Raw genomic sequence first — 22,954 nt, 5'->3', positions numbered from 1 at the left:
ACTCATCTTATGAGCATGCACAGTATTTTTTTCGTGGAAAGATATTGAAAATTGTGGGAGTTGTAACTTCTTGTTTAATGGCTGTTCCGAAAAGGTATCTAGACTGTCATTTTTTGTGATTTTTTTTTTCATTGGTAGATAGACTGTTTCGTGCTGTGATTTTGCGGATATATTTACTCATCTTATGAGCATGCACAGTATTTTTTTCGTGGAAAGATATTGAAAATTGTAGGAGTTGTAACTTCTTGTTTAATGACTGTTCCGAAAAGGTATCTAGACTGTCATTTTTTATGATTTTTTTTTCATTGGTAGATAGGCTGCTTCGTACTGAGATTTTGAGAATATATTTACTCATCTTATGAGCATGCACAGTATTTTTTTCGTGGAAAGATATTAAAAATTGTGGGAGTTGTAACTTCTTGTTTAATGGCTGTTCCGAAAAGGTATCTAGACTGTCATTTTTTATGATTTTTTTTTCATTGGTAGATAGGCTGCTTCGTACTGAGATTTTGAGAATATATTTACTCATCTTATGAGCATGCACAGTATTTTTTTCGTGGAAAGATATTAAAAATTGTGGGAGTTGTAACTTCTTGTTTAATGGCTGTTCCGAAAAGGTATCTAGACTGTCATTTTTTGTGATTTTTTTTTTCATTGGTAGATAGACTGTTTCGTGCTGTGATTTTGCGGATATATTTACTCATCTTATGAGCATGCACAGTATTTTTTTCGTGGAAAGATATTGAAAATTGTAGGAGTTGTAACTTCTTGTTTAATGACTGTTCCGAAAAGGTATCTAGACTGTCATTTTTTATGATTTTTTTTTCATTGGTAGATAGGCTGCTTCGTACTGAGATTTTGAGAATATATTTACTCATCTTATGAGCATGCACAGTATTTTTTTCGTGGAAAGATATTAAAAATTGTGGGAGTTGTAACTTCTTGTTTAATGGCTGTTCCGAAAAGGTATCTAGACTGTCATTTTTTATGATTTTTTTTTCATTGGTAGATAGGCTGCTTCGTGCTGAGATTTTGCGGATATATTTACTCATCTTATGAGCATGCACAGTATTTTTTTCGTGGAAAGATATTGAAAATTGTGGGAGTTGTAACTTCTTGTTTAATGACTGTTCCGAAAAGGTATCTAGACTGTCATTTTTTGTGATTTTTTTTTTCATTGGTAGATAGACTGTTTCGTGCTGAGATTTTGCGGATATGTTTACTCATCTTATGAGCATGTACAGTATTTTTTTCGTGGAAAGATATTAAAAATTGTGGGAGTTGTAACTTCTTGTTTAATGACTGTTCCGAAAAGGTATCTAGACTGTCATTTTTTGTGATTTTTTTTTTCATTGGTAGATAGACTGTTTCGTGCTGTGATTTTGCGGATATATTTACTCATCTTACGAGCATGCACAGTATTTTTTTCGTGGAAAGATATTAAAAATTGTGGGAGTTGTAACTTCTTGTTTAATGGCTGCTCCACTGGCTGATTCCATCCGCTAATCTGAAACAGAAATGGCTGAAGTATCTTCATTAGTAAGATTGTAGTGATAGCAGAAACTAGGGAGAAGGAAGTGATGTTATAACTGTTCTAGTATCGGTTCTATTTTTATTTTTAATAAGGAACAGTATTATAATTGTTTAAATTTGTTCTCCAGATGATTTTCAGAACGTTACTGGTGGGACTTTTGCTGGTACCATCGATTCCCTGTCAAGCTACAGATCCCAATGGAACGTTCCAGCGAGCTATCGAATATTGGACAGAGATTCTGTGCACCCTCCCCAAAACGAGGACCTTCGTTTTCCATGGCGTTTTCGCGAACAGCTCGGAAACTCTGCGCCACTTCTTCGACGTTCTCCTTCAAACTACTACCGAATATTGCGAAGCAGTTGTCTTATTAAAAGTCCACTCTCTCGCGAACCACTATCGAGATTGCTATCGTTCAATAACATCGAACACAGGACCAATGGCAAACGCGAATAAACGACAAGCAATACGAAGATTCGCGTCCACGGTGAATCTTTTTCATCGTAAATGGAGCATACGTAGGACCCGGGAGAAGAACGATTATTATTTGGATCTCTGGAACGTGAACATTATTTTCTTCGGTGACAACGACGCCTTTGAGAAATTGTTAGTCGCCGAAACTCCCTTCGAGTGGAACAGCAGGGAGCATTTCATCGTGCTGACGATTTGGAACGATTCCCTGGCGAAGTTAAACGATAGAAAACCGTTGATCGATGGGACGCTTAGGAAACTCTGGCTGGAGCGTCGCATTCAAAATGTATTTGCAAACGAGCCACTGTCGGACGACAAAAACCGCGATATATACTCCTACAATCCGTTCGCCGTGATTAATGAAACGGGTACACAAATATTTAACAAAGTGTTGCGACGAGAACGCGTCGACCGCGACCGTAAATGCGTTTTAGCGTAACATATACGACAAATTGTCGCTCCACGTTAGGCTTGAACGATCGGATTACATGAATATTACATGTACGCTTGATATTAAATTCATTAAAGATACGCCCCGTCGCGATGTACGTACGTATTACCATGCACACGGGGTGCTCGAGAAATAGAACACGAGGATGGTGTAAGACCTTCGATGACACCGATTTAACTATAATTTATACCGATACGCTGGTAGATTTCGACATCCTCTTTGTAAATTTCTACTCGAAAAATAGATAATTAATTGTGGAACTTGTTGTTAGATAGTCTGGTGGCTTTTACGACACCCCGTGTACTTATTTAGCATTTTAATAGAGCAATCGTTTCAGCGTGGGGAAAACTGGAGGCCGTAAACGCAACTTCGAAGAGACACATGCTGCACTTGCTATCGACGTTGACGTACCGACGCACTCTCAACTTCAACCGGTACAAATTCAACGTGAGCATTTTCGATCAAATCCAGGAAGCTAGTAAAATCCAAGGGAAAGTGGATCCAAATTCAATCTACTCTTATTCGGGGGGATATAATGGCACCAGCGGGATCCTGTTAGGCGTTATAGCAAAGAAATTGAATTTTACCATAAACGTCGTCGAGCCAAAGACCGAGGAAAGGTACGGTCACCTGATGAAAAACGGCACGATCAGCGGGGCCCTAGGTAATCACGAAGTTCACTGTTTTTTAGCTGTTTTCATTAGTTATCATTTTCATTTTACTTGCAAACGGGTGAATATGTCCTACGAAAGCGTTAACTTTGATGAACGCTCCTAGATGAGTCGCCATTTTATTTTAAACCCTCTTCTCCTTTCAATTTTTCTAGATTCTCTGAACAATCTCATTAATTCGGATAAAAATTGTTCCACTATAAAATTTTAAGATTATAAGGATTTTTCTATTCTTTTTAATTTTTCTAGATCTCTCACTGAATAGTCTCATTAATTCGGATAATAATAGTTCTACTATAAAATTTTAAGATTACAAGAATGTTTCTATTCCTATGTTACTATACTACGTGTCATAACTGTGAAATCACCCTAAAATTTTCAATGTTATATATATTCTTGTTAAAATTTGAAAAAAGTATGTTTCCTTAGGAACAGTTGAATTATATTTATTCTAAGTATAAAGAATCGACTAATTCAAATTGTTTAAATTAGTTATTAAATTATTCTTATAACTGAATTCAATTCTACGCGTTATTAAATTATTGTTATAACTGAATTCAATTCTACGCGTTATTAAATTATTGTTATAACTGAATTCAATTCTACGCGTTATTAAATTATTGTTATAACTGAATTCAATTCTACGCGTTATTAAATTATTGTTATAACTGAATTCAATTCTACGCGTTATTAAATTATTGTTATAACTGAATTCAATTCTATTCTCAGCGTAATATTCGTATAATTTGATTAATAAAGAGTACCCCGTTATTGCGGTTTTATAGTTATGAAACAGGAATAATTTTTCTGTAATTCTTCCTTTTTCCATACAATTTACCCTTCGTTGGCAGAATATCGTTTAACACAATTTCAAATATGCTACACTTATCATTATTTCAACAACGTATAAAAATTGACAATTTTACATTGGTTTTATAGTCACGATACGTGATGTATTTTCTATCGAGTAGTGAAAATCGTTTTATTGTTTAGGCGACGTGGTGTATCGGAGAGTAGTAGCGTCCTTCGCCACGTTCTTCGTGAAGAAGTATGTAAACGATATGAGCGGCGTGGAATTTACAACAACCGTGGGTTTCGACAAGATTTGCGTTGTAACGCCGAAAGCAGCCACGATACCAAAGGGTTTCAGGATATACTACATATTCGAATCCTCTTTATGGCTATGCATGCTACTTTCGCACATTATAGTATGCCTGGCATGGTACTACGTGCAAGTATTTACGCCACGAAGGTGAGGCCGCGATCAAACTTCATCGTCCACTGTTTAACCCCCTATCGCGGTAAACTTAGACGCTCGAAGATTCATATTTACGTATAAAACAATGATCACACACTTGGAGTTATTATTCTTCGTTCGAGTTGGCTTCCAGACACTAGCTGAACCAACGCATTTAACACTGGAACTACCAAAGCAGTCAAGATGATTCATTTCTAATGAAGCTTGTAAAGTTTACCATAATTTTCTATAAGAGAATGAGCAAACACTTATTTTCATTGCATTATACTATTAATCGATACGTAAGATTCTCTAACGTACTTGGATGAGTTGTCTCAGGTGTTTACCTGCAGCACAGTAGATTCTTACTGTTCTCCGACCTTCTCCCACTCCTCAATGTTCCACGGGCTGTGTTGACAAGGATACCTCGCAATAACAGCTTCCACGGATGCTTCCCGAAACTGAATGCGGGTCCCAGACCCAGGTAGCCCAGCTCGAGGAATATTGAGGAGTGGGGCAAGGTACGAATCCCTACTCCTAATTCATCAACCATCTCTTTAGCTCCTTTGATTTCCTCTCCTTTTCTTTCTCCATTGAAAAGCCCCATATCCTTTGGTCATTAAAACTTGTAAAAGAACGTCCACTTCTGAGTCCAGATTTGTCAACCCTTTGCACTCCCTTGAATATTGTGATACCATTTTAAAGAATATTAAAATTGCCCTTTGTCCCAGAGAAATTATCTAATTACTTTATTCTAAGTTTCGTTAGTTAGGTATACATAGACTTTAAATCGAGTAACATCGTCATTGGAGTGCAAAGGATTAAGAATCCTCTGGCTAATTACCAGCAACTTCCAGCTTCCAAATTAACAGAGAAATTGTTGTCTTTTTCATCCTCAGGGCTAAAAAAGCTGACATCAAATCCACAGCGTTCCACATGTTCCTCGCCAGCGCAGGTTGCCCGATTCCTCTGCCAAACTCGAGCGCCGAGAGGCGACTCTTGGCAGGTGTTTTCTTCAGCAGCGTGACTCTAATAGGTATATTCAACGGCGCGCTCTACGACTGCTTCGCGAAAGACATGTTCTACAAGGATATCGACAACATGGAGGAGCTGGAAGCATCTGGACTGCCCATAGGATTTTTCTCTTACAGCGTCAGAGACGTGTTCGGGTCGGAGAACGATCCCGACTTGAGTCCGGTTTTGAGGAAGCTGCGCGATAGGATGATATACGCGCCAAACAACATCGAGGAGACCGCTTTCCATCGCAATATCAGCGGACTCCTCAGGGATCAGTATTGCCCTTTAATAAAAGAGTCCCTGATAGACAAAACTGGAGCGCACATGCTTCACTCTGTGAAGGAATGCCCAGGTGGGCGATGAATTTTATAAATACTGTACAACTCCACTTACCTCCGCCCCTGTTAGGGGTGAATAGTACATATGATAAAAGTTCACTGAATCTTCCCACTGGCTATTGATTTTTCGCTCAAATAACCGTGCTTCACATTCAGATCAGTCGATTCAATCATACAGGAATTCAGTTAACGAGTGAAATTCCGTTTCAACAAATGAAATTCTAGACCACGATATTCTAGATAATTAAATAGCTCTGATGATAGTAATTATCTCCATTATTTTCACTGATACGAAGAAAATTTTGGAAATTTTACAGTCATCTCTGCTTTTTTTTATCCTTGGATGTTTGGAGGATTTTAACAATCCCTTATTGAATTTTGTCTCGATTACAGTACATCGTGTTAGGTATTTAATATATTGCACGCGTCATTTTCTGGCATCGATGAATCGTTTGGGGCGTTATATCATATTTGATCCTACTATTCCATGCGACTTAACCCGAATCCATACTATCCATCAGGCAACCGTCCGTCAAATGTTCTTCAAAGGGAGCGTCAGACAGAACGGTGACGGATAGTGTGTAATACCACTGTTGGTAAAACCCATTGAAAAATGTTTCGACGGACGGCACCCTGACGAATACGCGAGTTTAACCCCGTTAACAACAATAGGAGTGTCACTGGGACGCATTAATAATATTATAGAACCTCCAGCATTCGAATGACTTCGAGTAAGATAACTTTTAGACAACGCTGTTCTACAAGGTACTTTAAATTTAGTAAAATACATCACAAAGAGGATGAATTTAAGACATTTTTTGTCTTCTTCTTAATAATTTTATTTCAAGCCTCTTTCAGAGTATTTTTATAATTTAAAGTGGTTGCTGGAGGCTTCTTCCATCCAACTTTCCGCTTAATTTCAACCCCTTTAGGCTTTCTTTTAAAAAATCGTTGTGTTTTCTTGCACGATTTTTATATATGGATTAGCAATAGGTGTTTCTAAAATTTCAGCTATTTTTTAAAATAGATTGATGACTTCTGTTGATGATTGCAGCCCAGTTCTCTTTGGCGTGTCTCCTGCCAAGCAACTCGATTTTCCGCGAAAGAATCAACGCGATAATTGGCAAATTGAACCAGGCTGGATTGCCGACACAGTGGAGGATCCATTCGATCCGTGAGATCGCGGTGAAGATGAAAGTGAATATAGACGGTCATCACTGGCACTCGAAACACGGTTTCGTACCGTTCCAATTGAACGACGTGCAAGTTTGCTTTTTCGTGCTCGGGACGGGATTGCTGTCGTCCATTATCGTCTTCTTCAACGAGAAAGGCTGGCTGAGCTTTGGAAAATCGAGAAGAAAAACGGATTTCACGGTCGAATAATTGCGGTCGTTCTGTTTCCATTCCATTTACTTCCTCGTTCACGTGGTAACAATAATAAACGACACGCTCGTATGGTATCCCTTGCGGATTAACTTTTAAGCAATACACAACGAGATACAATAAATATTCAATATAAAGATATATTAAAATATCCACCATATATTGCGTGGAAAATATTCATCCAATATACGACTGATTAAATTATTTTACATAGAGAGTGGCGAGCTCAAAGTAGTATCATTGAATATTTTGCGTCATTGCATAACGAGGTACAACAGATATTCAATATAAAAATATATTAAAATATCTTCCACGTTTTGCATACAAAATATTCATCCAATATACGACTGATTAAATTATTTTGCATAGAGAGTGGCGAACTTGAAATAGTATCATTGAATATTTTGCATCGCTTGAAATATTGAAACAGAGCGGAAACGGAGACTTTAAAATCAGTAAAACAGTAGTTCTTCCATTGGAGGGTTTAATCATCTACAATAAACTGTGTTTAGTTCTGGATCTTACATCTTGAATTCTTTACTTTTCGCTCGTGGGATTTCTTCGTCGCTACAGGCAACCAAACTTTCTATAAAACAGAATATTCGATTTAAACCGCCGCAGTACACAGAGATATATTACGTATTCAGTTTTATTCGATGACCACAGCTGAACGCAGACGAGAGTATATCCTTGAGCAAGAAACTCCTATTCTTTGTAAAATCAGCGAAAAATTGAATTTCATTTGTAAATATTCTATTTAAATTTAATTACGCATCGTTGACAAAACCGAATGTCGAAAACGACTGAATCGGTCATTTTATCGTATACAGATATAAAGGCGTCCAAAATAGGACGAAAATCAAGAATTCCAATTTGTTGATGGAGACTTTGTTAAAAAGTTACGAATGTTTAAAGTTTCGCTCATACTGAATTTTTTTCTCGGAAATGCGTAGGACTTCGGTGATATATCTATTAACCAAAAATGATTGTAATTGACCCCCATAACCGAAAATAATTTTTCCAGAACAATTCGAAAATTTTTTTTTCATCGAAAAATTTAAGCACTTACTGAATTTTTTTCTCGAAAATGCGTAGGATTTCGAAGGTATGTCTATTAACCAAAAATGATTGTAATTGACCCTCATAACCGAAAATAATTTTTCCAGAACAATTCGAAAATTTTTTTTTCATCGAAACATTTAAGCAATTACTGAATTTTTTTCTCGAAAATGCGTAGGATTTCAGGGGTATGTCTATTGACAAAAAATAATTGTAATTAACCCCCGTAACCGAAAATAATTTTTCCAGAACGATTTGAAATTTTTTAATTTTGACGAAAAACTCCATACCTTCTCGAATTTTTTTCTAGAAAGTGGGTAGGATTTCGGGGGTATGTCTATTCACCAAAAATGATTATAATTGACCCTAGCAATCAAAAGTAATTTTTTTAGAACAATTTGAAATTTTTTAATTTTGTCGAAAAATTTCATACCTACTCGAATTTTTTTCTCGAAAACGCGTAGGAATTCGAAACTATGTGTATTCACCAAAAATGATTATAATTTACCCTAGCAACCAAAAGTAATTTTTTTAGAACGATTCGAATTTTTTAATTTTGTCGAAAAATTGTATACCTTCTCGAATTTTTTTCTCAAAAGTGGGTAGGATTTCGGGGGTATGTCTATTGACCAAAAATGATTGTAATTGACCCCCCTAATCGCAAATAATTTTTTCAGAATGATTTGAAATTCTTTAATTTAATTTTTTAATAACTTTTTAACGAAGCCTCAGTCAAGAAATTGATATTCTTGATTTTCGTTTTATTTTGGCCTTTAGAATCTCCCATTAAAATGTATGTGTTATTAGGAAGGACGAGAAAACAATTGATTCAGCAAACGACAGATTTATCGTTGCTTGAATATAAAAGCTTATACGCGCCACAGTGAATCAGTTATTCGTACGTTTGAGAGCTGAAAATGTAACGAGGAGACGTTCCATTCAATCATTTACTTTTCGATAAATTGATCAAATCGATCGAGAAACCGTATCGCGGATAAAATTGCTTTTCGAACGAGACGTTCGAACAGTTATGGAAGCGATCGTCATTAATTATTGTCGATGATATTTTTCGCGTATTATCGAGCCATATTCGCGGTGTGCATCGGTGAGTTTTCCAGCGCCGGTTTCTACGTGAGAATTAGTCAGCGAGGCCCGTAGGAAATGGTGGTTTATTTTAGGGACATCTGAAAATACGCGTGCTCGTCCCTCGTAGAAGCTCAGTTGTCGTTGCTACAAGATAGGATCATGGCTCTTAAAGATTGTCTGCTACCAACGATAGCGATAACAATTTCGATAGGTACGTACCTAATTCACATCTAACTTTACGTCTCCCATCCTCGTGTTCGATTTGTCAGCGAAAAAAAAACACGAAGGCGACCCTGAACGCTAGTGTTTCGTTTTAAATTCTGAAATTCAATAATTAATATTAATTCACGAACGTTGATATTTTCCAATTTTCCGATACGAATCACACTATGTAAATATCGATCGTACTATACCAAATATTTGTGACTTTAAATAATTATTTGGCGTAGTTTATAGAATTCGTATTAAAAGTGATCTTCGTTCTATGGAACTGAAGAAAATATTCTGATAATATCTTATTAAAGAAAAAAGAAATTCGCCTCGATGTCTCTGAAACATTATTAATAACGAGATGTTCGATAAATTGTTGTCATTTGTAAATTTGAATAGCATTTCTCACGTCGAGCTATGCAATTTTTCGTGCACGATCGAAACGCGACGAAATAAATTCCAAATAAAACCGCGCGAATATTTCAATCTAATTGCAGTTAATTACACTTGAATCGAATACGTCAAGTGCATTCCACTTGAGATCGTACCTCCACCCACACTCCGAAAGCTTGAAATCAGCAGCTATAAAAATACCACTTAATTAATCGTCTCTTTTTCTGCTAGGAATATCATCGGTTCTCGCGTGGAATTCCGATATTCACCGGTAAGTAATTAAATTTCTACTTTTGTGTTTTAAACACCACGCAAACAGAGAGGGGAACCAAGGTACAGTAGAACGTTGATTGCTCGAAATAGAGGAACAAAAATACATTTCCAATAAACGAATTTTCCTATAATCGATCCACGGAAGCAATAATAGAAAATTTGTAATAGAAATATATTTTCCCTTTCCAATGAAATTGAAGAAATTAAAGAATAATTAATTCCATTGATTCGATTAAAACAGACTAGTTATAGTTTATGAGGTTTTATAATTGTCACTTGTATAAGAATTCGAGATCGCTCGTCTCAATCTGATTATGAATTCTGAAGAAGTATTCTGTATATAGTTCCTTCTCGAGGGAAAAAGTAATTCCTCGCGGAGAATTGTTTTAATAACGAGAAAAATAATACCGTGAAAGTGGATATTTGCACGGAGAACGTGACGAAATTTCATACTCGGCATTCAGTTTTTGCCACGTTGGGAATAAAGAGTCAGTTATGGTGACAGAGGATGATGAATAGTTAAGGTTAGATTTCAACCACGCATCAGCTCTTAATTTATTTTCGTTAAATGCCTTTATTACACATTACAATTTACGTTAAAGATACGTAAAAATACACATATTACATACATACTAAATTTCGAAAGGAACTGTGTAAATAACGACCTAATCCAAATCCCGTAAATTAAGACCTAATCTCATATTCTTCCTCCCTTAGCTACAATAGTTAAGGTTAGATTCATGAGCAGCATTTTAACCACTTATCAACTCTTAATTTATTTTCGTTAAATGCCTTTATTACACATTACAATTTACGTTAAAGATACGTAAAAATACACATATTACATACATACTAAATTTCGAAAGTAACTGTGTAAATAACGACCTAATCCAAATCCCGTAAATTAAGACCTAATCTCATATTCTTCCTCCCTTAGCTACGACAGTTAAGGTTAGATTCATAAGCAGCATTTTAACCACTTATCAACTCTTAATTTATTTACGTTAAAGATACGTAGAAATATACATATTACATACATACTAAATTTCGAAAGGAACTGTGTAAATAACGACCTAATCCAAATCCCGTAAATTAAGACCTAATCTCATATTCTTCCTCCCTTAGCTACAATAGTTAAGGTTAGATTCATGAGCAGCATTTTAACCACTTATCAACTCTTAATTTATTTTCGTTAAATGCCTTTATTACTACAGTTTACGTTAAAGATACGTAGAAATATACATATTAAATTTCGAAAGTAACAGTGTAAATAACGACCTAATCCAAATCCCGTAAATTAAGACCTAACCTCATACTCTTCCTCCCCTAGCTACATTAGTTAAGGTTAGATTCATAAGCAGCATTTTAACCACTTATCAACTCTTAATTTATTTTCATTAAATGCCTTTATTACTACAGTTTACGTTAAAGATACGTAGAAATATACATATTAAATTTCGAAAGTAACTGTGTAAATAACGACCTAATCCAAATCCCGTAAATTAAGACCTAACCTCATATTCTTCCTCCCCTAGCTACGAGAGCTACGATCTCGACAGGGGGCCAGTGTTCTACGAAGCCTATTATCCGGACAGCAACGACGAACTCCGTGGCAATTATCAAGAGAAACGTTATTTCGACCGAGGGGCAGTCTTGGAAAAGAGCTATCAAATACCTTCCCAACGCCTCGCCTACTCGAACAACATCGTTCAACTGGACAATCGACAGAATTTGGCGGGAAGTGTTCCACGGGACGCACGAGACGATCGTTTCCCGCCACGGGCGAACGAGCAACCTTTGGACATAAAGGAAATCTCCAGTCTGGCCAGAAGAGCGATTTCCCGGGACCTAGAGAACTGGAACACCCTCGAGAGTTATTTGGATCGTGCCAGGTACCAGGATCCCATATATCGTCGACAAATAGTCGTCCCTGACCCGAGATACGGAATCGAACAATCAGACCGCGGAATTGGACCGGACGCCTTCAAAGATGGCCGTGATTTTAGGCGGGAATTGTACGAGGAAGTTCGCGAGGAACCGTCGGATTTGTCAGGACGAATTCGATCGTCCGACGATCAAAGGATTCCGAATGCGATGAGAAGATTGACCGCACGAGACACAGCTGGCAAAAATTCTTTGGGAACTCTCGAATCGATTCGATACCAGAACCAATCGCCTTCCAAACAGGAAATCGTACAAGTTTTGGGCGCCAAAGAGGCTAATGCACCTTTGATGAAGGATGCAGAAAATCCTAAATCGATCGTCGATCCTTATCCATCGGAGAATATATTCGCGCCTCGACCTCAGGTCATTAATTATATTTTCTCGAAGAAACCGATCGTGTCTTTAGAGAATAAAGATCGCGTCGTGTCCGAGGCGAAGGAAACCGCGAAAGAGACTATGCCTAGAAATTATGGGGACAATATCATTCGAGAGGAAATGAAGAAGACGCAGGAGGACAAAGACGTGAAGGTAGCGTCCATCGAAATCAGCGAGGTGCCCAAACACAAGACTCGTCATCATCACGGGGAATGGCCGAAACGCGACTACTCTCGACGTCATCAATCGTGAATAATTCAAAGTTGGTATTAAAACAGAATAAAGTTTACCTTTTGCAGATCGGGATCTTCACTGAGATCTTTCTGGTCTCGCGAATTTATTATTGAAAATTTACGAAACATTTGTCGTATCCGACTTGTTTCCGGATGTAATAGTTTTTATGTTGCACATGTTAGTCGTTTATTACTTCAAAGGCGTTCAATTCATCTACATTTTACAAAACACTACACGCATATTAAATCTAGAATTTACAAACGTTACGGGATATTCGAAAATAATTTAGTTGATTAAACGTTGCTTATTTTGTTTGTTAAGAACAATTTATAAGAATGATGTACCATTTAAAATATTTATTCAATATAGTATGTTACAACAATAGTATAACTTTCTATAACAACATGTACATATGTCACTACATTTTGTCTATTTAAATATTACATTATCACTATACAAATTAACCATACATGTATTAACAAGTAATAACCATGTATAGGAAAATATTTACTTTTCACGATCGTGGAAGCAACAACATGCTCAAGTTCGATGAACGAAACAATGAAAATAATGATATAAAAATGATTATGATGAAACGATGATTATTCTTTCAAAATATGCGAGTACATTCGTTTTAAGTTTCGAACGCGATTTTCCTTAATGGAATGAACAAAATATATATGAGACCCTTTATATAGGAATGTCAGCGCGATACTTTCTCCTTTCACTTCGATGAGGCAAAAAATGAATTTGTGAATTGATTCTGAAATGACGTAATTAATGGTATGTCTGTTAATATAAAGACAAGTACGAGGACAAAATCACAAGTACTTTATAAGTAACCTACGCTATTGGAACACAACTTCGTTTGGTGAATAATCTCAGTTAGCTACATCTAGAATATTATATTTAATTCTCCACTTTTTTTACTTTTGGATATCTAATCCGTTCTAAAATCTGTTTCCACACAAATTGACGGTTCTCCCCACAGATACATTAAGATATCCTTTTTTCTACAACCATTTCACGCTCTCGTTAACCATTACCAAAAATGAAAACAAGTCAAAGCTTGTTGCATTATCGTACAACATGCACATACTTATTTAATGCGAATTAAGTATAAGTGGCAGTAAAATTAGTAAGAATTAGTAAGAAACGATCAAACTTTTAAGGGAACAATATTTCGTATAATTTCCGAACACTCTTAGTCATGCGAATAATAACTAACAGTTTTAGTTTCGTCATAAATATCTACATCTGTTTAACACCGTATGTTGTGTTAAATTATTCGATTACTCTGCGACAAAGTGAAAGTTTCGTCAAAGTTAGGTACAACTTACACCTTTACTAGGGAAATGTGCAGGTAACCGAGCCTCGGGTCGGGTAGGAAACCCAAACATGCACTTAAACCTTATTTAAATTAATATGAAGAAAACATAATTGTTCAACTTTCAGATTCAGATACTTAAATGTTATAAATTTTTAGGTTCCCCGCCTGAAACTGAGAAAAATACCCGACCCGAAACCAACACGTCGGGTAACCGCACGATACTAACTTCTACCCACATTCTATCACTTGTAAATGTAAAAATAAATTCTCTTCCTCTAAAGGCATCAAACAAACATATTGCGTGAAAAACTTTTAATCGAGCGAAGTAATACTAAGTTATTCTTATTATACGCATAAAAAATTTAAAGCATCTTTTTCTATATTTACTTTCCAATATTAAACTCAACTTACTGCAGTATAAAAAATTATTTATCTAAGTTTATTCTCGATTCTAGTATTTCGATCGTTAGACATGAGTTTGCCATGCACTTTTCATTATCTAATAATTATCTATTATTATAAATCACATGATAAATGATTATACTACAGTTTCCAGTTAGTACACATCCTTAGGAAGCATTTGTTTAGCATTCTGTAAAGTATTAAAAATATAGATAATAATAAATGATGTACAAAGCATGTAAACGCTAGTATACAAATTCCATGACGTACCTGTTTTACATTGTCCTAAGTTTGAGAGTATAAACTCTCGTAGCTTGTTATAAGCCTTAGGCAAGTCATCGTTTTCGATCACCATATCAAAATTACCAAGCTGTTCACCTAAAATATTAGTATAGATTAATGTTTACAAATAACTATTAATCATAGTTTTTTTTAGGGAACTCGTACCATATTCTATTTCGGTTCTAGCGACAGATAATCTACGCTGTAAAGAATCTTCCGTTTCGGTTTGCCTGTCTCTTAATCTTTTCTCTAATTCGTTCAAGGATGGTGGCTTAATAAATACGTACAGAGGATTAAGGGAACTTTGTTTAATTTGTTTCACACCTTGCATATCGATATCTAATATGCACATTTTGCCTGCTTTCTGTACATCTTCCACCGCACGTTTACTGAAAACAAAGTACTCTTATAATTGAAACAAACATTGTAAGAATTATTAGAAAATTGTAATTTAAAATCTATAGTCACCTAGTGCCATATAAATTTCCGCTGTAGGTAGCAGTTTCGATGAATTCACCCTGCTCTATCTCTTTCTGCATCTTCTCTTTAGTCGTAAAATAATAATGTTGTCCATCTATCTCGCCCGGCCTGGGCTGTCTGCTTGTATGTGAAATGGAATATCCAAATTTATCTGGGAATTCCTCGAATAATTGTTTTATTAATGTACTTTTCCCGCTTCCAGATGGACCGCACAGTATTAATGGACGGGGATCTTTGTGAAACATATTACGAGCACCTAAAAATAACCATTATATTACCATAGATTTATATATTTATTGTTAAACTTAATATTACATAGAATCTATATAAGACAAGAATTCGATTTAGTGGAACCAAATCATTTTTTTCATACCTATTGTAATGCTTCTAATCAACGAAAATGAAATCATATTTAAAAAAAAAATGTCTCTTATCAACTAGAAGTTATTACTTTAAATTTAAAAATAGTGCATGATATTCACAGGTTGTTATATTTTAAATAGACACTTTAAAAACGGAGGAAAATTATAGACGTAGACGTTTATCAACATTTTTGCGAACGATCGCGCAGTTACTTCCACTCAACGATGGAAACGAAATTGTGAAGAACTGAAAACGACTGATCAAAAATGCCGGAAATATTATCAATATAGAAAAATCAAATATAAAATAGGCGCGTAATATTGAACGAAACTTCAACGATCGTAACCAACGTGATAATTGGTGACGTTTACGACACGTCGGGATGCCTACGAGCCATGAAACGAAATAAGATTACAAAGTCTTGCAAATATTGATTTCCTGGAGCGAAACATACCGCAAATTGTACGAGTTCTCTTATGGAAACTTGAACCATACGCAACGATTAAAATATCACATTCATTGTTGCCTTGCCTCGATATGATCGAACATTTCATTTATTACAGCTGATATTTCACACATTATTTTATTCTCATTGAAATACATCGAATTCAAATGGGAAAAGAAAATTAGTTCGTGAAAATAATTCAACTTCATCGGCCGCACTCTCCTCTCTCTCTGTCCTATTCGATTCATTAGACGGAGAAATAATTTCTAAAATATCAAAAATCGTCTCACCTTTGCAAGAAATTAATATTAGAAAATTATTAAGTACTACTGCTACATGTGGTTAGTATTTTCATAAGGAAAAGTGGGAGCACCCACGTTCGGAACGAACTGAAATGAATACCTACTAGAGATGGAGAACTATCGATAGTACTATCGGTGACGATCATTTTTGCAAACTATCGGAAAGTATCGACAGTGCTGACTATCGATAGTTCACCCCACTACCTTATGGAGGGCAATGTTATCAGGTTGGATACTACATGCAGGTTAGGTACTATGCCTAACGTATACGTGAGCTTGTAGAGTTTCATCACCATCTCGAGGAAATCGAGAGAGAAGACAAAAATGAGCCTTTTCTTTTCGTTATCGAAACAACTGAAATCCGATGCCACAATGGCATACGATTTCAAATCTCGACATTCTCGACTGCTCAGGCATTTCTACTTTTTGGCCTATGGAGGTACACATAACCCAATTACCACAATGACAATAAAATAACGAAATATTCTTTCTACAGAAATACAGAAGCTCACTAATAATTGTATACATATGTACGGTCATACATAGGAATAGTAAAAAGAGTTTCTTTTTTTCCAATAGTTAAAATACGATCAGGGAGTCTTAAAACGTGTATTATCGTAAACAAAATTTTTAATAATGTTTTTTTTTATTACGATTTGAGAGCAACGAGGAAATTGAAAAGAAAAATAACATATACTTCAAATTATTACAATATCATCATTATATTTATGTACAAATGAATATTATAAATCATACAATTAATTGCTTCTATATTCAGTACATAAAAATAATTAGCTTCTACAATATTAAAGGTAATAGTAACGTAATTTTTTACACCTCCCGCTGAAACCTAGCATCAGGAAAAATTACTGGCTTTGTGTTTCGAGTTACGTTTAGAGGGCATACGAATTTTTTTTATCGAAATTGGTATAATCAGATAATACATAATAAAATTTGGCATGTACAGTGGAGGTACATTGACTATTCGTTTTTTAATATACTTTTTGTATAAAAATTCCACACCTATTATAGAGCAACTTTTTTATTAACATGTTAAACGCCATCTGTGATTTTGTACAACAGTTAAAGTTTACAGTAATCAATCGCTGTCGATATTTTATAAAAATTAATGTGGTTAAGGAAAAAGGATTGAATTTTGTTTATAAACTTTGCAAATTGCATGAAGTAAAAAACGTTATTAAAATAAATTCACCATTTACGGGACACGTGGGCGTTTAACATGTTAAGTACCGTGTCTGCGTTCGTTATGTTTACAAATTGACTTTACATAAAAATATTTCTCTTATTGTACATTATTTCTGCGTCATACTTATCAAAATATACTCGTAGATATTAGTTGTGGAATAATATATTACACCTTTTTACATTAGAGGTACGTGTCAAGATAGATTGACTTAACTTTATTAAATTAAGTAACGATTTTCTATAAAAATATTATATAGCGTGACATAAATAATTAAGTATTTTTTTACAAATTATTATATGAAATAGGCATTGTACAAAACGTATCGCTTTAAATAGTCGTGATATCAAAGTGAAGATATAAAATAAATAATAAATAGATTTTAGATTCAATATCGCTCGAGTCATATACACACTGCATGTTACTGTTAGCATATAATAAATAGTAGTTATTCAAAAATTTTTATACTCTTTTTCTCAAGGCACCACATTGTAGTCATTACAAAAAATGTCGTTAAAAGTCTACATTTTCGTAATTACTTCTAAATTAGAAGAAGTTAATCTCTAACAGCATTACGTAAACGTAATCTGAAAATCTTCAGCCATCCAAGTACCCAAAATAGGTACAAATGGTTCACTAAATGCATTTTATTCACCCAAAAACATGACGCTTCATCGTCCGCGGAAACCTCAGTGCACACATTATGCGTACAATGCTATTCGTATTTTCTAGAAGAAAACATCTCGATAAAGTCTCGCACATTCGATAAACTTAACATTTCGAACAAATGTTAATACCCATATATTTATTTCGTTTAACGGACCGCACGACAAAACCGCTAGAAAATATTATACAAACGTCCGGATCACTTTGCGTTTCATAATTTTCGCCGCCGTATTATCAACAGACATAGAACGGATAATTAAATTTTTTCTACTTTGCTAAATAATATCCTTATAGTTTCATGGAAACTGTCGTATACCACAGAGCATAGTAAAGCATCTTCTTTGACGTGCTCTTAAGTCGTTTCATTAAAAATATCGCACGTTATCATTTATCCCAATAATTATCATACATTCAATACGGTAGGAATAGGGAAATGAGGCACACACGCTCCATTCGTACTTTGAGTTGAATGTATGATAGGTAATATAAATGCGTCTTTGAGAACATTTATATACAACGTTCACTGCACGCGTTCGTTCGGTGAGTGAGCATAAAGAAATATTTTTCTGAGTATACATAATACTTTTGTTTTTAAAATTCAAAATAAGCACGTTGCGTTCTCAGCGATGCGAGAGTACTCCGATAAACTCTGATCGTTGGCATTTCTTAGGGAACTTTAGTTTCACGCGCTATTCAAGATTCGTTCGCAAATTTCTTTTAATCGGGGAAAAATTTTAATGGGAGATTCCGGAGGTCAAAATAAGACGAAAATCAAGAGTACCAATTTGTTAATGGAGGCTTCGTTAAAAAGTTATCAACGTTTGAAGTTCCGCCTGTAGAACGCGGCAATCTTCGAGCAACTGCGCACGCGCGATAGTGGTTCTACAGGCGGAACTTTGAACGTTAATAACTGTTCAACGAAGCCTCGATCGACAAATTGGTATTCTTGATTTTCGTCTTATTTTGGCCCCCAGAATCTCCCATTAAAATTTTTCTCAGTTCTGTAGATTCTTGTTTTGTATATTCGATATGTAAGACACTGAATGTGATGAAATAGTTGAGTATTTAAACTTGATGCGAACCTACCTCGAACAGAGCTGTTGGTATTTATAAAATTTGGGTATCCGCACATCGCTATAAGTTACTAAAGGAAAGAGGAAAAGAGCTATAAATCTATCCTAGTCAGCCTTCTGTATGTTCCCGCTTTGCATGGTACTTGAGCAGCAGCTGCCGGTCCCCCCGGTACTTGCCATTAGTGTTTGTGTGGGTTAGAGTCTGAATCCGGCTCAGAACCGGAACCGGAAGACTCCCCAGCATTAACGTTCGCACTGCAGCGCGAGCTCCTTCGGCTACTGGAAGTCGTGTGCCTGCATTTCTCGCTGCGATCCACTGTACCTACAATAATATCACACAGAAATCAGTACATAGCAAAAAAAGAACCATAGTACACCACGTGTTTCAGGACTCTTTGAATTTCTAAGTTGATCCTGTGATGTTACTGTCTGCGCAGTTCTTTTAATTGCACGATAAGAGTAATTGATTTTCGACATCGGAGTGGATACTCACTGGTCAACGGTGTATGGACTTCGACCTTTATATTAGCCGTCGCAGTGACCTTAGTTGTGATATGAGATGTTGACGTCACTGGTGACATTCGACTAGACCCACTTGTATCTGATCCGCTACAGTTCTGTTAGTCAAAACAAAATCACACGCGTTAATCATGCTTCGTGAATTTCGAGTACAGGTTGAACAAGTTAACGTACGATTCGAGCGTAAAGCGGTTAAAGATAGGAAGCGTGTAGCAGATGATATCAAGACACTCTCAATACAAAAAGAAAATTTTATTCCATGAAAATAACGAAGAGGAGTAAAGCTTTCTTCGGATCTTGTTTGTTCGGTTCGCAGCGTACCTGATTACCGCACGTGGACGTTGTCTCAACCTTCAACTCCGGTTGAACGATGATACAAGACTCTTGCGTGCTGTGCCAGGAATTGGGTTCCTCGGTAATCGTCGTCAGAGAAGGCTCGGCGTGCAGCCTGGCGTTATCAATTTTGTAGGATCTTCTGGGTGGCGTTGGCGGCTTCGATCTTCTGACGATCGGCGAGGCGGGCGGCGTCGGCGTTGAAATACGATCCGGATGATCGTTGGGTATCACTTCCGGCGACGGGCCAATCAAAGACAGCAAAATGGGAAAGAAGAACAGCCCGTTCACCAGCCCAATGCCGATCAGACAGATCAACACTAGGAAAAAGTATCGAACGATGAAGTCGAACTCGGAGAAGGCTAACATGACAATGGCCAGCAATGTTGTCACCGCCCCGTGTATTACTGGCGCGTACATGTGCTCCAGAGCTAAACGAATCCTTCGATCCCTGCTCCCGATACTGGTGATGAAGCTCTGCAATGATAAGGAAACTATAAACAGACTGCATTGGATGATGCGTTGGATGATTAAATTCGTGACTTAGTCGACGGTCCGTGGGAGCACTTTTTCAATGGAACTGGATTCAAATTGAAGATATCGATAGGTACAACAAAGATTATAGACTATTAACAGCATTTGCAGCTATTATAATTAAAAGAAAAAAAGACTGTTATGAGACAACTACTATTGCTATTGCTACTACTACTTACTACACTAATTTAAACATGTTTCTGTGGTAAAATTAAATACAATTAATGTGAATATTGTTTCTTAATTCTTATACATTGCAGACTTGAAAGAGAGATTGAAGAATCGACAAACAATTTGAAAAAGGAAATCCAAGAAACGACATGAATTCTTAGAGCTTCTAGAAGTCGTTGGAATCCCGACTATTTAGTATAACATTTCACCACACAATGAACAGATACGGCTTATGCTCACTGGTCTGTACAAGTTGAGACCGGTCCAGTTAAAAAAGAAGCGCTCGTTCGGGCCATGTCGTGGTCGTTAGTCCGCGTCCTTTATACCCACCAGACAAATATGCACCGTAAAGTGCACGGCGATCCCGACGCTGACAACCAAGAGAACGGCTGGAACGGCGCTCAGTTTGATGTCGGAGAGGCCCATAATTCCAAGAAGTTGTAGCACGACAGCGGCGAGGGAAGAGCCGACCAACAGAGCCGCCCAGAGGTTCAGCAACAGTATACCGACTACGGCGACGCTGGCCGCCAGTGCAGCCAACAAAGCGATGCCCAGGCAGCTCCTCAGGTCCATGTACTGTTCCCAAAACAGGAACGGTATGCCGGATGGGAAGTTCGGCAGTCCCCGTTCCTCGAACCTCCTGCACAGCTTCCTCACGCTATCGATCAGCTCGGTGATCTCCTGCGTGTTGGCTAGCTTGTGCAAGTAGAACGGCATCTGGGCGTAGGTCAGCGGATTGCTCTTCGGTATCTTGAGCTCGTGATCGTTGGTGTAGATCCACTGTCGCGGCTCCGGCCTCAGGTTCGCCTGCGAGGCACCGTAGGCCAGCACGTCGTTGGACACCCATGCGCTCAAATAATTGTAAAACGCTCGAGGATTGATGATACCCTCGGAGTCCACCAGCCTGACCTGAGTAACCAGCGACTTATCGATGGGATTATCAACGTGGCCGGTCTGCACCAGCAGCTTGTAAGCCAGGATCGCCTCGTCGCTGGCGTTCTTGTACCACCTTTCCTGCGTGATGCAGCCGTTCCCGTAGTCCTTATCGAATGCGATCTGCAGCCCCCTCAGCCAGTCCCTGAACAAACTCAGCCAAAACTCCGGCAGACCGCCGTTGTCGTTCTTGATCACGTTCTTTATCCTCATGTACGCCTCGTGGTACTCGTACAGCAGCTTCTGATTGTTCGGGTACTCGAAATCGCCACCGGTCACCGCGTACATGTTGTAGAACCCGAAATGCTTCGACTGCGCAGCGAGGAACGCGTGCTCGTTGGAGTTCTGCGGCACCAGGTCGGTCAACTCCAGGCCGTCGTTGACCTTGATGGCTTGCCAGACGCTTCCGGCTAAAACCGCGATCAGTATCATCATACCGAAGACCTTGGTCGCTGGCCTGGTGACGAACGGCGCGTAGTGCCTCGCGGCCAGCTGAGTCAACGAGAAGCTCAGGCAGTCGTCCTGGCTGCATCCCGTCAGGGTGTCCACCTCGTTGCACTGCTTCTCCGTGTCCACGTCGATGTTCCCGCCCACCCAGGACTCGTTCTGCGCGTTCTGCGACGTCAGTATCTGCGTGCAGGTCTCGCGACGCTCCGGCGGTATCGCCCTGGTCACCGTCTGCTTCGCGGTGCCGTTGCTCGTCCTGTTCGCGTACTTGTTCCTGCTGGCGTTCGACGGCAAACAGCAGCAGAATATGTCCGAGCGTCCCGAACGACGTCTCCTCAGGTCCAGGCTGACCATGGCCGGGAACACCAGCAGCATCGCGGCCAGATTGAACAGCAACAGGACGCCAGCTTGCAGGCAGAACACGCGCAGCGCCGGGATCGGGATCAGCGCCGCCGCGAAGAACGCCGAGACGTTGCAGATACCTGCCAGGAGAACGGAGAGGCCGGTCCTCTTGAGAACCACCCCCGTCTGTTCACCGCTGGGCACCTCGTTCACCGACAGCTCGGCGTACGTGTGCGTCAGCAGGAACATGTCGTGCACACCGAGCCCGAGTGCCAGGAACGGGACTATCTGAGTGGTAGCCGCGTTGAAGGGGATACCCAGTAGGGCGCAGAACCCCAAACCAGCTGCCACCGTCGCGCAGATCAACATCACGCCCGCTATACCCACACCAGCTTGGGAACGCACTGGATCCTTCCATCGAAGAAGCACCACGCCGGCGTACAGTAGCTGCAACG

The 22,954-nt window shown here is 38.0% G+C and overlaps 4 protein-coding genes across 9 annotated transcripts in view; 2 read left to right on the top strand and 2 right to left on the bottom strand.

Moving 5' to 3' along the window:
• Window positions 1-1,970: 1,970 nt before the first annotated feature.
• LOC122398958 lies at window positions 1,971-7,099 on the top strand. The gene is made up of 5 exons (XM_043399227.1): window positions 1,971-2,370; window positions 2,791-3,117; window positions 4,118-4,376; window positions 5,261-5,730; window positions 6,771-7,099. The coding sequence occupies exons 1-5, from the start codon at window positions 1,971-1,973 to the stop codon at window positions 7,097-7,099; spliced, it is 1,785 nt and encodes a 594-aa protein (XP_043255162.1).
• Window positions 7,100-9,077: 1,978 nt separating this feature from the next.
• LOC122399238 lies at window positions 9,078-15,426 on the top strand. 3 transcript variants are annotated; one of them, XM_043399769.1, is made up of 4 exons: window positions 9,078-9,455; window positions 10,079-10,118; window positions 11,656-12,701; window positions 15,370-15,426. In XM_043399769.1, exons 1-3 carry the CDS (start codon window positions 9,404-9,406, stop codon window positions 12,689-12,691), a joined length of 1,128 nt encoding a protein of 375 aa, XP_043255704.1. In that variant the 5' UTR covers window positions 9,078-9,403; the 3' UTR covers window positions 12,692-12,701; window positions 15,370-15,426. The 3 variants fall into 3 exon arrangements, with proteins under 3 accessions (XP_043255704.1, XP_043255705.1, XP_043255702.1); XM_043399770.1 differs by lacking the exon at window positions 15,370-15,426 and having other exon boundaries at window positions 11,656-12,012; window positions 12,127-12,936; XM_043399767.1 differs by lacking the exon at window positions 15,370-15,426 and having other exon boundaries at window positions 11,656-12,936.
• On the bottom strand, window positions 13,604-16,375 carry LOC122399239 (guanylate kinase). 4 transcript variants are annotated; one of them, XR_006259253.1, is made up of 6 exons: window positions 15,541-15,967; window positions 15,156-15,423; window positions 14,853-15,076; window positions 14,676-14,783; window positions 14,415-14,595; window positions 13,604-13,686 (listed from the first exon to the last, which is right to left on the bottom strand). XR_006259253.1 is itself a non-coding variant. In XM_043399773.1 (5 exons), exons 2-5 carry the CDS (start codon window positions 15,410-15,412, stop codon window positions 13,670-13,672), a joined length of 606 nt encoding a protein of 201 aa, XP_043255708.1. In that variant the 5' UTR covers window positions 15,413-15,423; window positions 16,266-16,375; the 3' UTR covers window positions 13,604-13,669. The 4 variants fall into 4 exon arrangements, 3 of the variants coding, with proteins under 3 accessions (XP_043255708.1, XP_043255706.1, XP_043255707.1); XM_043399773.1 differs by lacking the exons at window positions 14,415-14,595; window positions 15,541-15,967 and adding an exon at window positions 16,266-16,375; XM_043399771.1 differs by lacking the exon at window positions 14,415-14,595 and having other exon boundaries at window positions 15,541-15,968.
• A 3,024-nt stretch (window positions 16,376-19,399) lies between these two features.
• The window catches only part of LOC122398819 (protein patched), a 52,052-nt gene continuing 48,497 nt past the window's right edge, over window positions 19,400-22,954 (bottom strand). Inside the window, exons 8-11 of the mRNA XM_043399039.1 lie at window positions 21,108-22,946; window positions 20,061-20,549; window positions 19,714-19,837; window positions 19,400-19,545 (exon numbers count right to left, since the gene is read on the bottom strand). Coding sequence (XP_043254974.1) covers window positions 19,400-19,545; window positions 19,714-19,837; window positions 20,061-20,549; window positions 21,108-22,946 — 2,598 coding nt within the window. The remainder of the gene's footprint in view (window positions 19,546-19,713; window positions 19,838-20,060; window positions 20,550-21,107; window positions 22,947-22,954) is intronic.

The sequence above is a fragment of the Colletes gigas genome, unplaced genomic scaffold (genome assembly GCF_013123115.1).
Source record: "Colletes gigas isolate AHSC1104 unplaced genomic scaffold, ASM1312311v1 Colletes_gigas_Sc00012, whole genome shotgun sequence".
Classification (NCBI taxonomy): Eukaryota; Metazoa; Arthropoda; class Insecta; order Hymenoptera; family Colletidae; genus Colletes; species Colletes gigas.
This window is presented reverse-complemented; position numbering and strand designations above follow the sequence as displayed.

Bases quoted from the DNA above. Each gene is read 5' to 3' on its own strand.
- LOC122398958 (XM_043399227.1), top strand. From the start codon at position 1,971: ATGGCAAACGCGAATAAACGACAAGCAATACGAAGATTCGCGTCCACG. The intron at 2,371-2,790 runs GTACACAAATAT...CAATCGTTTCAG, and splicing joins CGCCGTGATTAATGAAACGG to CGTGGGGAAAACTGGAGGCC. The intron at 3,118-4,117 runs GTAATCACGAAG...TTTATTGTTTAG, and splicing joins CACGATCAGCGGGGCCCTAG to GCGACGTGGTGTATCGGAGA.
- LOC122399239 (XM_043399771.1), bottom strand. From the start codon at position 15,577: ATGATTTCATTTTCGTTGATTAGAAGCATTACAATAG. The intron at 15,077-15,155 runs GTGACTATAGAT...CTTTGTTTTCAG, and splicing joins GGAAATTTATATGGCACTAG to TAAACGTGCGGTGGAAGATG. The intron at 14,784-14,852 runs GTACGAGTTCCC...CTAATATTTTAG, and splicing joins TAGAACCGAAATAGAATATG to GTGAACAGCTTGGTAATTTT.
- LOC122399238 (XM_043399769.1), top strand. From the start codon at position 9,404: ATGGCTCTTAAAGATTGTCTGCTACCAACGATAGCGATAACAATTTCG. The intron at 9,456-10,078 runs GTACGTACCTAA...TTTTTCTGCTAG, and splicing joins AGCGATAACAATTTCGATAG to GAATATCATCGGTTCTCGCG. The intron at 10,119-11,655 runs GTAAGTAATTAA...TTCCTCCCCTAG, and splicing joins TGGAATTCCGATATTCACCG to CTACGAGAGCTACGATCTCG.